This window comes from Musa acuminata, chromosome BXJ1-1, assembly GCF_036884655.1.
Source record: "Musa acuminata AAA Group cultivar baxijiao chromosome BXJ1-1, Cavendish_Baxijiao_AAA, whole genome shotgun sequence".
In the NCBI taxonomy this organism is placed as follows: domain Eukaryota; kingdom Viridiplantae; phylum Streptophyta; class Magnoliopsida; order Zingiberales; family Musaceae; genus Musa; species Musa acuminata.
Window position 1 is genome coordinate 3715395 of NC_088327.1, and position 13984 is coordinate 3729378.

The window sequence follows — 13984 nt, forward strand, 5'->3', positions numbered from 1 at the left end:
CAATCCCCTTATTATCTATAACCTCTTAAAAAATAATAAAATATTTTATTCATTGTTTATCATCGTAGTGTTATCAATTTTATCTTTTTTTCCCTTCTTGTCAACCTTATGAATTTTTTTTCCCCTTCTCATCATCAATTTTTGCCTCGTGCTTTCTACCAACGTCGACGCTCACCTCTTGACAATATCCTCCGAGGACGAACCCCTTCTCATCATCAATTTTTGCCTCGTGCTTTCTACCAATGTCGACGCTCACCTCTCAACAATATCCTCCGAGGATGAAGAAGAAGAGAAGATAGAAAAAAAGAAAAATAAGAAGGATATTTAAGTTAATTTATAAAAAAATAAAAAATAAAAAAATAAAAAAATAAAAAAATTTCAAATAGTAGTCTCAACTTGTTAAGATATATATATAACATTTTTTCCTAATAAAAAAACATATTGTTGTATTGATCATTTAGGAAAAGACCGTGTTATGGCCGTCAGATGCTACTGATGCCTGCCATTTTACACTACGTGACAGGCCAAGGAAACATGTAAATCCGATAAATCCGAGGACTAAAGTGGAAAAAACAGGTTTCCTCGTTAAAACATGTAAACCCTCGACCACCCGCCCCCCAAAAATCGCACGATCTCCCGCTTCGACCATGGGTGGCGCCTTCCTCTCGCGCGCCTTCTCGCTTCTGCGAGCGATCCGTCCCGCGCTCCTCCCGGGGCAGACCTCACTTCGGTCTCGCCTCCCTTCTCTTCCCCAGGTGCTGTGCTGCTCCCTCCTCTTTCTCCATTTCACTCTGGTCCTTTGTAGCACAACTCGGTGCCACCATTATGCGCCGTTCCTCGGAATTTCTTGTGCTCTTTTCCATCTGCTTGCCGGTTCTTCTAACCCCTCGAGTGGGTGCGTGTTGTGTGCATTCGTCCCTTGGCAGGGGAAATCACACGTTCTGTTGTATGCATTTCTACATATTCCGTGCATCTGTTCACTGCCTCGCCACACTTCCTGATGGCGGGTCTGTTGAGATGTAGATTAACTGACCGAGTGTTGTTATTTGTCACAATATAAATGGAAATTTGGTGGCTGACCTTGACGGAAATATCCCGATGTTGCTCTCTGAATATCTAGGAGCAACATAAAACAGTAACTTGGTTTTACATTACACTGCATATCTCCACCCGTCATTTTTTGTTCGACTGAAGGTTAAAATAGTAACGTTAATAATAGTTTAATTTTTTTAATTAATTTAAGGTAACTATGCATCTATTTAGTCATTCTAAGTTGTTACTAGTCAACCGTGAATAAAGCTTTTCTTGTTGTATAGGCAACCTCATTTTTCTGTTTAGGATGTTCCATTTGCAGAAGCTCCATATGAAATTACAATTACTCATGATATTCTTTGGTCCAGTAGATTGGAGAAAGTAACAATGGAAGGTTTAGGATAATCAGTTGTCGTCTATCCTCCACAGGTAAGTTATCACTTTCTTGCTTTAAATATTGATTTTGAAGTTATTTTTGGAATTTTCTGTTATAATCTTGATTAGCATGTTCCTGATTTTTGATACCTTCTTGATCAATATGATTTTTGATCAACTTTGAGTTATTTCTTTCTATATGCTGCTAGTTCTTAGTATGAGAGTGGAGTTGCCATTATAAAATTTTGAGTTAAAAAATAAAGGGTAATTATCAAATAAAGCCCCTCATAGTCGTTTTTTCCTTACAAATGCCAGTTTTGTTTTGCCCTTATAAAATCTTTGAATCAGTTCGAGTCAAAGAAGGTGGAGGCGAAAGGGGAGAGAGAAGGAGGGGTGGGGGGAGGGGGTGTAATTTGGGGAGGATGTGTAGGTCACGTTAGTTCAACTATAAAGAACCAGACCAGATTGGTTCAACTAAAAAGAACTGAACTGATACTTGCGGTCATTGTTGTTGACCAGTTCTTTATGAGCCATGGCGTGATATACAAGTGCCAAAATTTGTAGCCTATTTTCTCACAGTGTTGCAACTTCACTTTGTGCATATCGGTTTTGTGTCCTGGACTTCTTACAGAGACATGAGAACTAATAACCAAGTTACTATGAGAACTAATAATTGGAAACTGATTAAATTTGTGCAACTAAAGGGAGAACAGCAACCTCCTGCTAATTATGAAACTGATTAAATTGTCAACCTCCTGCAACAATTAGGCCTTTAATAAATCAAAGTCATGGCCTAAAGGTTTTACTTCCATGATCAATTATTTCTTTTATGACAATTCTTTTGGTGAAGTTAACAATAAAATGGAGAAAGTTCTTAGATTCAGCTTGACCACCACTTCGGCTAAAACTCTGCGAACCAAACCAAAACTGTTAAGGACAACTAGTAACAATGCTTACCCACCACAAGTGACCTAGTATCTTGCTATAATAAGCTGATTGTTCCTCTTCTTTGTACCAGACTTGGCAACTGTAAGGCTATGATGCACCACACTCAGTCATGTAATAGCTACTTTAGTCAGATTTGGCTTGTAGTGCTTTTGAGTCACTTGGTTCATAACAACTTTTGCCATCTTACAGAACTCTATAATTGATCTATGGTATAAGGTATGGGGCTTGTTTAAATTCTTTGTCTTGATTGTTGCAAGGGCAATTGAGAAATTCTTCGTCTTTGTTGATGCAAATATTGCCGTTGATCCATTTTCTTTCGTTTTTTGGCTCGATGGATTTAAGGGAGATGAAGTTGGTAAATTGAGTAGCACCTGACTATTGGAGATTTTCCTGTATGTACTTCAGCATGGACTTCTGATCTGATGAGCTAGAATAATGGACGCTAGTCCATTAGTCGATGAAAACATTGCCATTGGTACTTTTTTTTTTTTTTTCCTTTTTTGATGGATGGACTTCAAGGAGATGAAGTTGGTAAATTGAGTAACATCTGACTGTTACAGCTTTTCCTGTATGAATTTTTATATCAATACATAAACCTGAAGATGATTATGAATGAATGAGTGATGCTTCGTGCCTTTGCTACTGTCTACTTTTAACTTTTTTTTCCCCCTACTTCAACATTAGGTAACACGTCTATCATCAGGTTGATATAGTAGGCTGCGCATGATGTTCAATTGTTCATCATCTTTTTTAAAGTTTGCACCATTATCTATAACCACTTTCAGCCAGTTTTATCCTACATCTATATGTTTTATGCACTTTTTCTTTAGGAATTTTCTAGATTTTAAAATAGGGTACTTGGACTTGGATTTGAGTCTTAGAATGAAATGAAAAAGACAGACTTTTTTGTTTCATGAGTTTTCAAGGGTGTTCTTTCTTTGCTTTTCCTCTCCTCCTTCTCTAGTTTTCATCATGTTATCTGAAATTTGTTTCCTGACATGGTTCAGTTGGTTTTTAGATCAAAACATTTTTATTACTTAAAAATCATGTCTACTTACCTGGTCGTTGCTAACTGAAGTTTTGCTTTCTTTGCCCAAATCCTTACAAGATGCTTGTTTGGATTTGTTGATGGCAATAAAAAGAAATATATTTTTAGTGTATTGAACCACTTGCACCACTAAAGCTATCTATCTTTCTGCTTAATATTGTTGCAATGTGCCTCAATGTTGTGCATTATGAATAAAAACATGGATTTTTAGTTTAGTTAGTCCATTATTATTTTTGTGCCATCAACTCCACAAATAGATGTTTCAAAAAAAAATTTGTTTAAAAATCTTCTATTTTTTTTAAAACTAGTTTCAATGAAAGTGAGCAACAGTTGACATAACATGTATATCTGTTTTAAGAATTAGCAACTGGTAGGTTATATTGTAACATACCAAAGATGGCTGCTGATTCAAAGTTTCATTACTCAGTTGAGACACTGCTTGAATATGAAAAGGATCAACCTTTTGATGCTGAACAAGTTATGGACAAAGAGTCAACACTTAATCTTGCTTTACATCAACTTGTGGGTGACTTTGATAGAGAATCAAACTTATCTTTAAGCCGCTTCTTCTGTACACGGTCTGCTCCAGTGATATCAACTGGCTCTCTAAAGCTTGATCTGGCTCTTGGGATTGGAGGACTGCCAAAGGTGATCATAATTTTGATAAATTTTGTACTTCATCTATTGTTTTTCAGTTACATTTTTAAGACCTACATATTGGAGGCTTTGTAAGTAGTTTTAAATTTAAAATAACCAATATGTTATGTTGGATGCTTAGGGAAATGATATTGTTTATTAATTTTCTGCATTGTAGAATTACAAGTTCTAGCATAGGTGCTTAAGAGTCGAAGAGATAAGTGAAATTTGTTAAATCATGCTATTGAAAGATAATTGTTAGACTAGTGATGCTTTATGAATATGAGTGTTGGGTGGTTAAGAAACTTGTTCAAAAAGTTTGTATGGCTGAGATGAGAATGTTGAGGTGGATATATCGGGTTTTTGTAACAAAAAATAAATATTTTCATTCGTCAATTATTAGGTGTAGTTCTAATAAAGGATAGAATGATGATGAATCGTTTGAGATCATATATGCATTTGCCAAGGAGGCCTATAGATATATAATTGAAAGAGGTATGATAATTAGTAGTAGTGGTGCAAAGAGAAATAAATGATGACCTAAGAAGACACAATAAGCAAAGATTTAAATATTGTTAGTTTAACCGAGGAGATTTTTATGTAGTATGTACAGAGTTCAATGGTGGCAAAAGATTCATGTTACTTGCTCTAAATAGTTGGAATATTATGACCTGTTGTTGTTATTATTATATTCATATAACATTCAGTAGTTGAAACTTCACCTCCAATATCTGAGACAATTTTAACTTGATGGTTATGAATCTCAACTTATATGCACCAAAACATAACCCAGGTGCTTCTGTTGTTGTTGTTCCAAAGAAGACACCCTTTTGCATCCTTTTGTAAGATTATTTTTAGCTTTCTTTAAAGTCTTTCTTGTTGCCATTGATAAATATACTTGATATGCTTACTGACATCTCTGTGGTTTGATATATGTACTGTAGTTGTAAAGCAAAAATTGGTCTCTTGCATGTATTATTAATCTTGTTTTGCTTGTCTAATTAGGTTTCATTCCCATGGAGCCATTTATTTAGGATTAATGTTTCATCCTGAATGAAGCGATGTCTGGCTTCCACTATGCAGAAGATCTGAATCAAATAATTCTGTGTAGCCTCATCTTGTATTTTCCTTACTAGTATTCTTCACTAGTTATTGCACAATTTTATGCATTTCTTCCAATTTCTGTTACCAAGCGTAGAATGACATCTCATCTTTTCAACCAACTCCTTTGTATTGATTGTTGTTAATATTTTATGAAACAGTCCCATTTAATTGAATGATGAATATGCACGTGCCTCCTCTAGTCACTTTGCAAGTCCTATCCATTTGTCATGAAAATAGGAAATAACTGGAATTGTTATATTTGATACATACTGGCATATCGGTGTTGTGCTAATGCATAGTAGACATCAGCATGATTGTGTCATGAACCTAATCGTGGTTTTAAAAGTTTGGCAGTGTCAATATGGTTTAGAAAAAAATTGGGTTACTCATGGTTGCAGCTCGGGGATCATTGGGAATGGTCAAATCAGCATATGGTGCTGAACTGTACTATCAATTAAAATATTTTACCTATTTTTAGGCTAATAATCTTTTGTATTATATCTATACATAACGTGGTGCATATTATGTAAGTGCACATGCTTTCGTCATTTGGGGGGTGAAATTATGCTTTAGGTTGTTCTTTACCTCAGGCTATATTTGTCTTTGGTGATTTTAATTTTCTTGTGCCTTTGTGTTTTTCTGCATTGTTTAATATTCTTGATCTTTTTGTTCTGTTTTTCCAGAAAGCATTCTTATGATGAGCTGTTCCTGATTTTATGCAGTTGATCCTCTCTGATTCCTATCTTACTCTCTCTGTGCCTCTTGACATCAAACACAATGGTTCAAAACTTCAAATCATGTACTGCAGTTTTGACCAAAATGGTCTGGTACAATCTACTTGGTTCACAAACCAAGTCCATTTCGGCCGAAATCAGGCCGGTATAAGGCATACCAGGTAGTACACCTTGGATACTGGATGGTACAGTCAAATTTTGACCATTGCAAGCTGGTCAAATTTGAGTCCAAATTTGACATTGGCTGCTTTTTTGCTGATTATTTAAGTCACTCCTGGCTGCCTCCTCTCCCCCACTCTTTCACTCTCTTTCTCACTCTCACTCACTCTTATCTCTCTTGATTTTTGCCTAAATATGGTTAAGCTCAGTAATTACCTTGTAAAACTATTACGAAAGGTTCAATTGGATAAGGAGTCAATCTTTTAAACTGGTCTAAAATTTGGTACAAATTTGACGTTTGCTACCTTTGGGGGCTTATTTAAGTTCCTCTTGGCTGCCTCCTATCCCCTTCACTCTCACTCACCTCTCCTCTGTTGGTTTTTTTCCTAAACATGGTTAAGATTGTTAATTGCCTTGTAAAACTGTTAGGAAGGTTCAATTGGATAAGAGGGATTCAATCTTTTAATCTGGTCTCACTTCTCTTCAAATCAAGGTAATATTACAATCTAATCTTTAAGTTAATTTCATTTAATTAGCTTGAAGACAATGTATTTTTTCTGCATGATTAGGCATTTAAGAACTAATTAAGGGTTCCTTGTTCCACGTGTATCTAATTAAGGCCTAACTAGACCATGTTATGTTAATTGAGTTAAGGGTTTATTGTTTCTTGGTCACCTAGCACAATATATGGTTTAACCATTTAGATAAAATCATAATAGGATTTTGAATTTATGGATACGATCGAATGTTTCTTTGTAGGAAAATGGACCCAAAGCAAGGATCTTATAAATTGTCATTTGAGCATGTCATTATTGACAATGTGTCCATTGTGACCATATCAATTTGGGTGGAGCAATACTCATTTGACTACCTTCGATTCTTAGCCACTAAGCAATGCAGTTTTGTATTTTATTGTTTTATAGCTTAGATCTAATTTGATTGTATATTTTAGAAAATAGGTGAAAGAACCCAGAAATGGGGTTATCTATAATTTATGGCTGATTTTTCTGCTGAATATTTAAAATACTGGCAAGTATTGATTTACCAATATTTACATTTTCTTTATTATTATTTAATTTGATTGTATAGACCAATAAAACAAGTGAAAGAACCAAGAAATGAGTTTTTTTTCTTCTTCTAATTTTCAGCTGAATTTTTAAAATAGCAGTGGTACTGGTATCATTCAGTACTTCCGGTTTGGCCTAGGACCGGTATGGGATCCTGGTACTAAATTGCAATCCTTAGTTCAAATTTTCTGTTTCAATTTTTCTTGGTTTAAGATACTAATGTGTGCTAGGTTTGGTTAGTTTAGAATCTTTTTATTGTTTTCTAACTTATAGTACCTGATTTTTTCCTTTTTAAAAATAATTGGACATAGTTAATTTTGCTAAGGTTCAGAATTTAATATGATTATCCCAAATAAACGATCTATAAATCTCTTAAAAGTATTTTCGTCATATTTTGAATATGTTGTATGGATGGGAGAAGCTGGACTCAAGCATTCGTATATTTGTGGTTCTTTCCCATCCAGACATTCATATGGATGTTTTAAAAACTGGCCAGAATGGTCTGTTGCCTGGTATATATTGGTTTGACCAAGAACAAGCACTCGAACATAGCAATTATGCCTAGTCTAGTTCAAAATTAGTTTTTTTAGAACAACTATATTTTTATTTTGTTAATTTTCCTCCCTCCCTCTCTCTCTCTCTCTCTCTCTCTCTCTCTCCCCCCCCCCTCCCCGTGCGCTGATTTTCCTCTCTCCTCTCTTTACCTTGTAACCTCTGCTGTCTCATCATTGCTGCCAACTGCCTCGTGCCATCTATTGCCTCATCATTTTGGTGCTTCTCTGCCTTATCTTCCTCCTACTCTGCTCCACCCCCTTCCTTCTCCTTGCTGTCTCCCTCTTTCTCTTTGGTCCTTGCTGACCTGTATGCTGATGTAGTGTGTTGGTACATATCAAGTGCCTACCATATTTGTCTAGCTAGGGATTGGCATGGGGCTCAGACTGAGACTTTAATTATTGATTTATATCTAAGCAATACAATCATGTACGCTATGGTTTCTACAGTTCTAATGATAAGAGCCTTTTCTTTGTGCTCATGCTACTTTGACTCATTGATTTATGCATGAATCCATTATTATGTATTTTTTTTGAGAACTTAGTTACTGCAGGAAGAACCTAATGCTTGCATTTACTTGTCTATATCCGGACCACTATGGGGCTCACACCAATGCTTCAGTCCTTGCTTTATATCAGAGCCAGACAACCGTTTAGGCTATTGTTTCCACATTTCTGATGACAGGAGCCTTTTCTGTGTGCTCTTGCTACTTTGACATTTCGTTTTATGCATAAATTCTTTGTCAAGTAAATTCTTTGGAAATTTGGTTACGGCAGGAAGCACTTAATGCTTGCATTTAAATCAGCATGTATAGTTTGGACAATACTCTTTGAATTAGTATGCGCTTGGTGATATTTAGTTGGTCAGATATTAAAACATCAACATGATAACAATGTGAAAAATGCTTGAACAACAAAATCCCATTAATCTATGAATAGAGAGAAAAGTGTATCTTAGCTTTGGGCAAAAAAGGCATCTTTCTCCCAAGTCAGTCACTAAATAGACTGAGATGAAAAAACAGGCTTCAGATTAAGAAAAAAACGGCCAGGAGAACTGAAGGAATGAAGAGAGAGTATGGAGAATGGGTCAGAACCACGAGAAGAGAGCTTTCTGGGTCTGGCATGGGGAAGTACCTTGCGGAATATTTCCTCATTTTGGTGTTAACTTGTCAATCTATCTTTTGGTATCATTATATTTCCTCATCTTGAGCTGCCTTAATCATATTTATATTAATGTATGTTTGTTAATTTCCAGGGTAGAATGGTTGAGATATTTGGGAAAGAAGCATCCGGGAAAACAACTCTTGCCCTTCACATTATAAAGGAAGCTCAAAAGCTTGGAGGTTTTTTGTTTTCTAACTTCATATAAATTAGACCATTCAAAATCACTATAAATGTCAATGAAGCTAATCCTGGTGTTTTTTTTCCTTTGCTTTCTTATTTTTTTGGGTCTATGAAAATGCATTCTACTGTATCAACATGAGCTATGTGAGTACATAAATTTGTCATTCTATACTTCATAGTCTCATTTTAGCTTAAGGATCTCATTAAGGATAGTGGTCCTTCATTATATCTGCATATTTATGGTCAATTGTTTTACTAACTGGACTCAAGCTGGTTGCTGGATTTTCATTTTACTGTTGGTTTTCCAGTTCAGCTAAAATAATAAAAGCAGCCATATTGTTGGGTTTTCAAATTACTTGATATTATCAATATCAAGGACTCAAATACCAGTTCAATATTGATTTCCTCATGTCAGATTGGCATGGTATCGAGATGTTGAGCGGTATGCTGACCTATATTGTCCTGTATTGATGAATAAAATAATAGAAAAATTAAAAAAAGTGTGGTCTATAGAGTTGTATCGAGATGTGCCAATAATTGGTTGGTATGCATCAGTCTCGCTAGTAGTAAGTTCAAAATTTTGGTCAAGTGTTGATATTGGTTGGCGGCCCGGCATATGGACTTATTTGCTAACACTCCAAGAGAAAGGGTGAGAGAAGAGGCGTGGTGGCAAGGTGGTTGTGAGGAGGAATTAGTGGAGGGGAGAAAGAAATGAAGGGAGAAAGAGAGGGAGAGAGAGAGACTAATAGAGTAACATGGGTGGAAAAGTAAAAAAGGCCAATTGTCAAAGGGAAAAAAGGATAACGGTGTCATTTTTTGGTTGGATTGGAAATACTGATTGGTATAAACTGGTCTGACCGATCTTTTTTAATCCTTCTAGGAAGTTCAAACAATGATCAATATTGAATTATTTTCTTTATATTGCATGCAGTGATTATAATAGGCGCTCGGGCGCTCGCCTAGGCACTTGGGTGAGGTGAGGTGAGGCCCGAGCGCCTCGCTTCATTTCCAGGTGGCGCACTTCAAAGAGGCACCGCCTGGGCGCTCGCCCGAGCCCAGGCGCCGAGCGCTTCGGGCGAGCGCCTGGGTTACACCAGGCGACCGAACCAGATTTTTAGGTTTGGTTGGTTTGCGGTGCTTTAGTTGATTCAATCAAAGTAACTAAATCACCGATATCAGGCTCCCTCTCGCGATTTCCTTGACTTCTCTAACCCTAACACTCGCGATTTTGCCGCCGAGATTTCTTCTCCGTTGTCGTTGCTCTCTGCTGCCGCTGCCACTATCGATTCTCGTCGCTACTGTCACTACTTGCTGTTGCCTCAATTGCTGCTCGTAGATTGTTCGTCGCTGCCACAATCGTTGCTGTCGTTGCTGTTGCCGCTCCCGTTACCGCTCTGACACGGACTTAGCTGGTTTTGCCTAAGTCGTGCGGCACCCTCGCGCGTCCGTCCGCAAAGGTCAGCCTCCCCGAAGCCTCCCATTGTCCCTTAGGACCAACAAAAGAGAGAACGGGTAAAAGAGAACGCCTCAATCGGGATCCACAAGCAAACATGTCCGAAAAACACTTTATAGACAATGCAAAATACAAACAGACTTTACAAGCTCTGAACAGTGGCACAACAAAGGGTAAAATGGTCCATTACAGACCGAAAAGCTCTCGCGCGTGTCCACATGACACAACCTTTATTTACAAGCCTAAAGAGGCCACCAACCCAACTAAAATGGGACTTATAAGCCTTCGGCTGCCCTCTACATTCTGTACAAGGCATGAACATGCCAAAAGACACGGACATACATAAGCATTACATCAAACACCCTGTTTCGAAGTTTGTCCGTGACATTCTCCCCCACTTATCCCTTCGACGTCCTCGTCGAAGCCTTTGTGAACACTGCAACTCTTCGCCTTTGCTGAGTCTTCAGTCTTCTGCTCCAGCTGCAATGCACCTCCTGGCTCCCAGCTGCTCTCCGCTGCTGTTTTTGAGTAGTCGAACCTTTGATCCGTCATGTTGCTTCAACTCACCAATGACTCTGACTCTGGTGTGGGGTTGGCTGAGTTGTGTTGATCCTCGTTGATTCCTGCGGATCCACCAAATGAAGGAAAAGACCATTCTTACTGCGCCAGTTTCTCAAAATTTCCACATGCTACTTGAACTGGGTGGATGCTTGTTGGAGCTTTAACGAGCATCGCCTCGCAAACTTCTGAAATTTCGGGTCCTTCCTCCACAAAATCTACTCATTGACTCTTCTTTCAGTTAGTTGTCGCATCCAAGTAGGTTCGCATCACTTCCGCTTTCGATTGGCATTTCGTTGAGAAATGAAGCGGACAATCTACTCTCAGTAGCACTGATCACCGTTGGTGAGGATTTGACAACTATTGTCTTCCATTATCTTCGAAGGGTCTTTGAACTTGTGCAGAGCTCCTCTGCTGGATAGATAAGAGAACTGGGGTACTCGGTTTCGCCCATTTTCTTAAGAGTTGAGAAGGTAAAGGTTACTTGACTTCGCCCGCCTCCTCGAGATTGTACTTCATGCATCGAGCTGGTTACTGGCCTTCGCCTGCTCTTTGCTCACACTTCTGAAGTACTTGAAGTGTTTGCACTCCTTGCGTTGAGTTAGCTACTGTGATTCACCTTCTTAATGCCATTGAACTTCTGGAATGCAGGAAGTTTTCACCCCAACTTGGAGTAATTCTCTGATAGATGAGGTCGCCTCTGGGATTGTACCGTCTTCTCCATCAACCCTGTCGCCTACTCCACTGAGTAGCAAAGGTACAGCACCGCGTACTGCTTGCTTCGTTCCTTGGTCGTGCACTCTTGCATGACCCGAAGTCCTTCACTTACGGCTATCTTGATGAGAAACTTGTTGACACCGGTCTTACGAAGTTCTTCGGCCTCTGCCCTTCAGCCTTGTCTCGGTACTTGAAGATTGCCTCTGCATTCTCCACCTCCTCGGCCCCTTTCACGACCAAGCGCTCTCCCTCCATGAGAGCAAGGGATCAATGACTTTCACGGAAGTCCCGCCTCTGCGGTACCATGGCGCTGCCATGCCCATGGCACTACTATCCGTCGCCTCGCATCTCCATCCCTTTTCTTCACAATCAGTAGATATGCCTCCGTGACACTCCTCCGAGTCCACCTCCATTCTAACTGATTGCTTGATTTTGGGTAGCTAAGTCCCTCTGGACTCGTCGTCGCTTCCTCGCCCCTTTCGACCTCCTGCTTCAACACCTCTGTGTTCTCCAAGCAGTCTGTTTGGTCGATGGAAAGACAGACTGCAACTCCCATGCATGGCCTCTGCCATCACATTGTAGGGTTTGCACCGATTCTGTTCTCCTTAGCTTCCTTGGTAGCAACGTTCGCTTACTCGACCTTGTCCTCTGACTTGTCGGGCTCCCTTAAGCGAATATGAGCTCTGGAGCAGTCCAACTCTCCAGCTGCTTCGATCATACCTCTGCATGATCAAGTCCCTCTCATGGGACTCACTGGTACTTGCATTCGAACTTTTCCCTTGGTGGAACCCAGCCCCCATATGCTGATGACCAAGGTTTTCATCCGATGCAAAATTCGGTGCACGCCCGGAAGACCCGCCTCTGCGGTACCATGGCCTTCACTCCTTGAATCCATAGCCCTTCTTGCCGTCGTGTTGTTCACCAAAGCGGAGCTCCCAGTAGCTCCCGATCATACCTCCATATGATCTAGTCCCTCCCGGGACTATGTCGTGTGTGTCGCATTGCCACAAACTGTTCCACCACGATCCGCTGCACCATGTCGCCTCCTGGTGACATCTCCATTGCATTCTGATCCTTGTGGAATAAACTCGAATTGTGAACCCTCCATGTGTGGCCTCTGCCAATACATCGCAGGGTCTCCTCCACCTTCGATTTTGTTCGCTCCTTTGGCAATCGACCTTCATCCACCCACTCTTGGGTCACACCTAGATGAAGCACTGCTCTAGGACAGTCCGTCGCCTAGTAGCTCCCGAAGTCCACCGACTTCACTGTAATTTGTGCACCATTGTCTGGATCCTGGGCCTCTGCCCCTACCAGCACAATCTCCGCTGCACACCGCTTCCTTCATAGCAACTCGAATGGCAACACTGTGGCATATTCTTCAAGAGTACCTGCCTCTGCGTCCTCTTGCCCCGTGCTAAGGCCTTCTGAACCCAACTTCGCCTTCGCAAATTGAGTCGCCTTAGTTCCTCCATCAAATGCTCCTCCGAGATAAGGTGCATGTGCCCAGAAGCTCCCTTCGTCTTTGGCACCATGCAAGATGAGTCCGCTCCGTCAGAACGAAGGACCCATGGAACAACATGATCCTACTCTTGCCTCTGCAAGAGTTCATGTCTTTGACCTCTGTCTAAGGAAAGCACCGTGCTTCTGCTCCATGTTCCAACTTCTCTGCTGGCTCCCTTCATGCGGCTTGGGTACTTCGCCAAGTTACACCCAAGTTGCTCCGCTCCTCGTTTTTGCATTGAGTCGATGGTGGCCCTCGCGCCCACCATTCCACGGGTCAGCCCTCCCTTTGAGTCCGATCTCCATATCGACTCTAAGTGTGCCTTCATTTAAGTTGCTTCAGGTCGCTCCCCCACTTGATCTCGCAATGCATCCACCAATGCATTCTCTCAAGCGAGATCATGCGACAACTCCTCGCTGCTTGCTCGGTCCATTGAGCTTCGTGGAGTTGTTGTTTGTGAGGTACTCCTCCTCAACATGTGAAGTCCGTCTCACATGGTTCTCCCTCTGGAGAGCCGAGACTTATCCCTCCTGGATAACTATCCCGTTGGAGCAACATCTCTCTTCGTTTCGGAGACCACCATCCCCTTGGACTACTCCGATCTGCTGAACAAACTGTGCATTGTTCTGCCTCTTGCAAACACACTTGCTAGATTGCGCCTCCACGTCAATACAGCCACCGCTGCACCCCTCAAGGCCTAGCAACATGCTGAACTCGTTGCACACTTCAGCCTCCTCCGGACGTATCCTTCGCA

The 13984-nt window shown here is 40.2% G+C and overlaps 1 protein-coding gene across 1 annotated transcript in view; it reads left to right on the forward strand.

Moving 5' to 3' along the window:
• The first annotated feature begins 599 nt into the window (after positions 1-599).
• Positions 600-13984, forward strand: part of LOC135612204 (DNA repair protein recA homolog 2, mitochondrial-like) — a 31434-nt gene continuing 18049 nt past the window's right edge. The window contains exons 1-4 of the mRNA XM_065108186.1: positions 600-755; positions 1404-1461; positions 3831-4051; positions 8910-8997. Of these exons, the coding sequence (XP_064964258.1) occupies positions 648-755; positions 1404-1461; positions 3831-4051; positions 8910-8997 (475 nt within the window). The 5' untranslated portion in view covers positions 600-647. The remainder of the gene's footprint in view (positions 756-1403; positions 1462-3830; positions 4052-8909; positions 8998-13984) is intronic.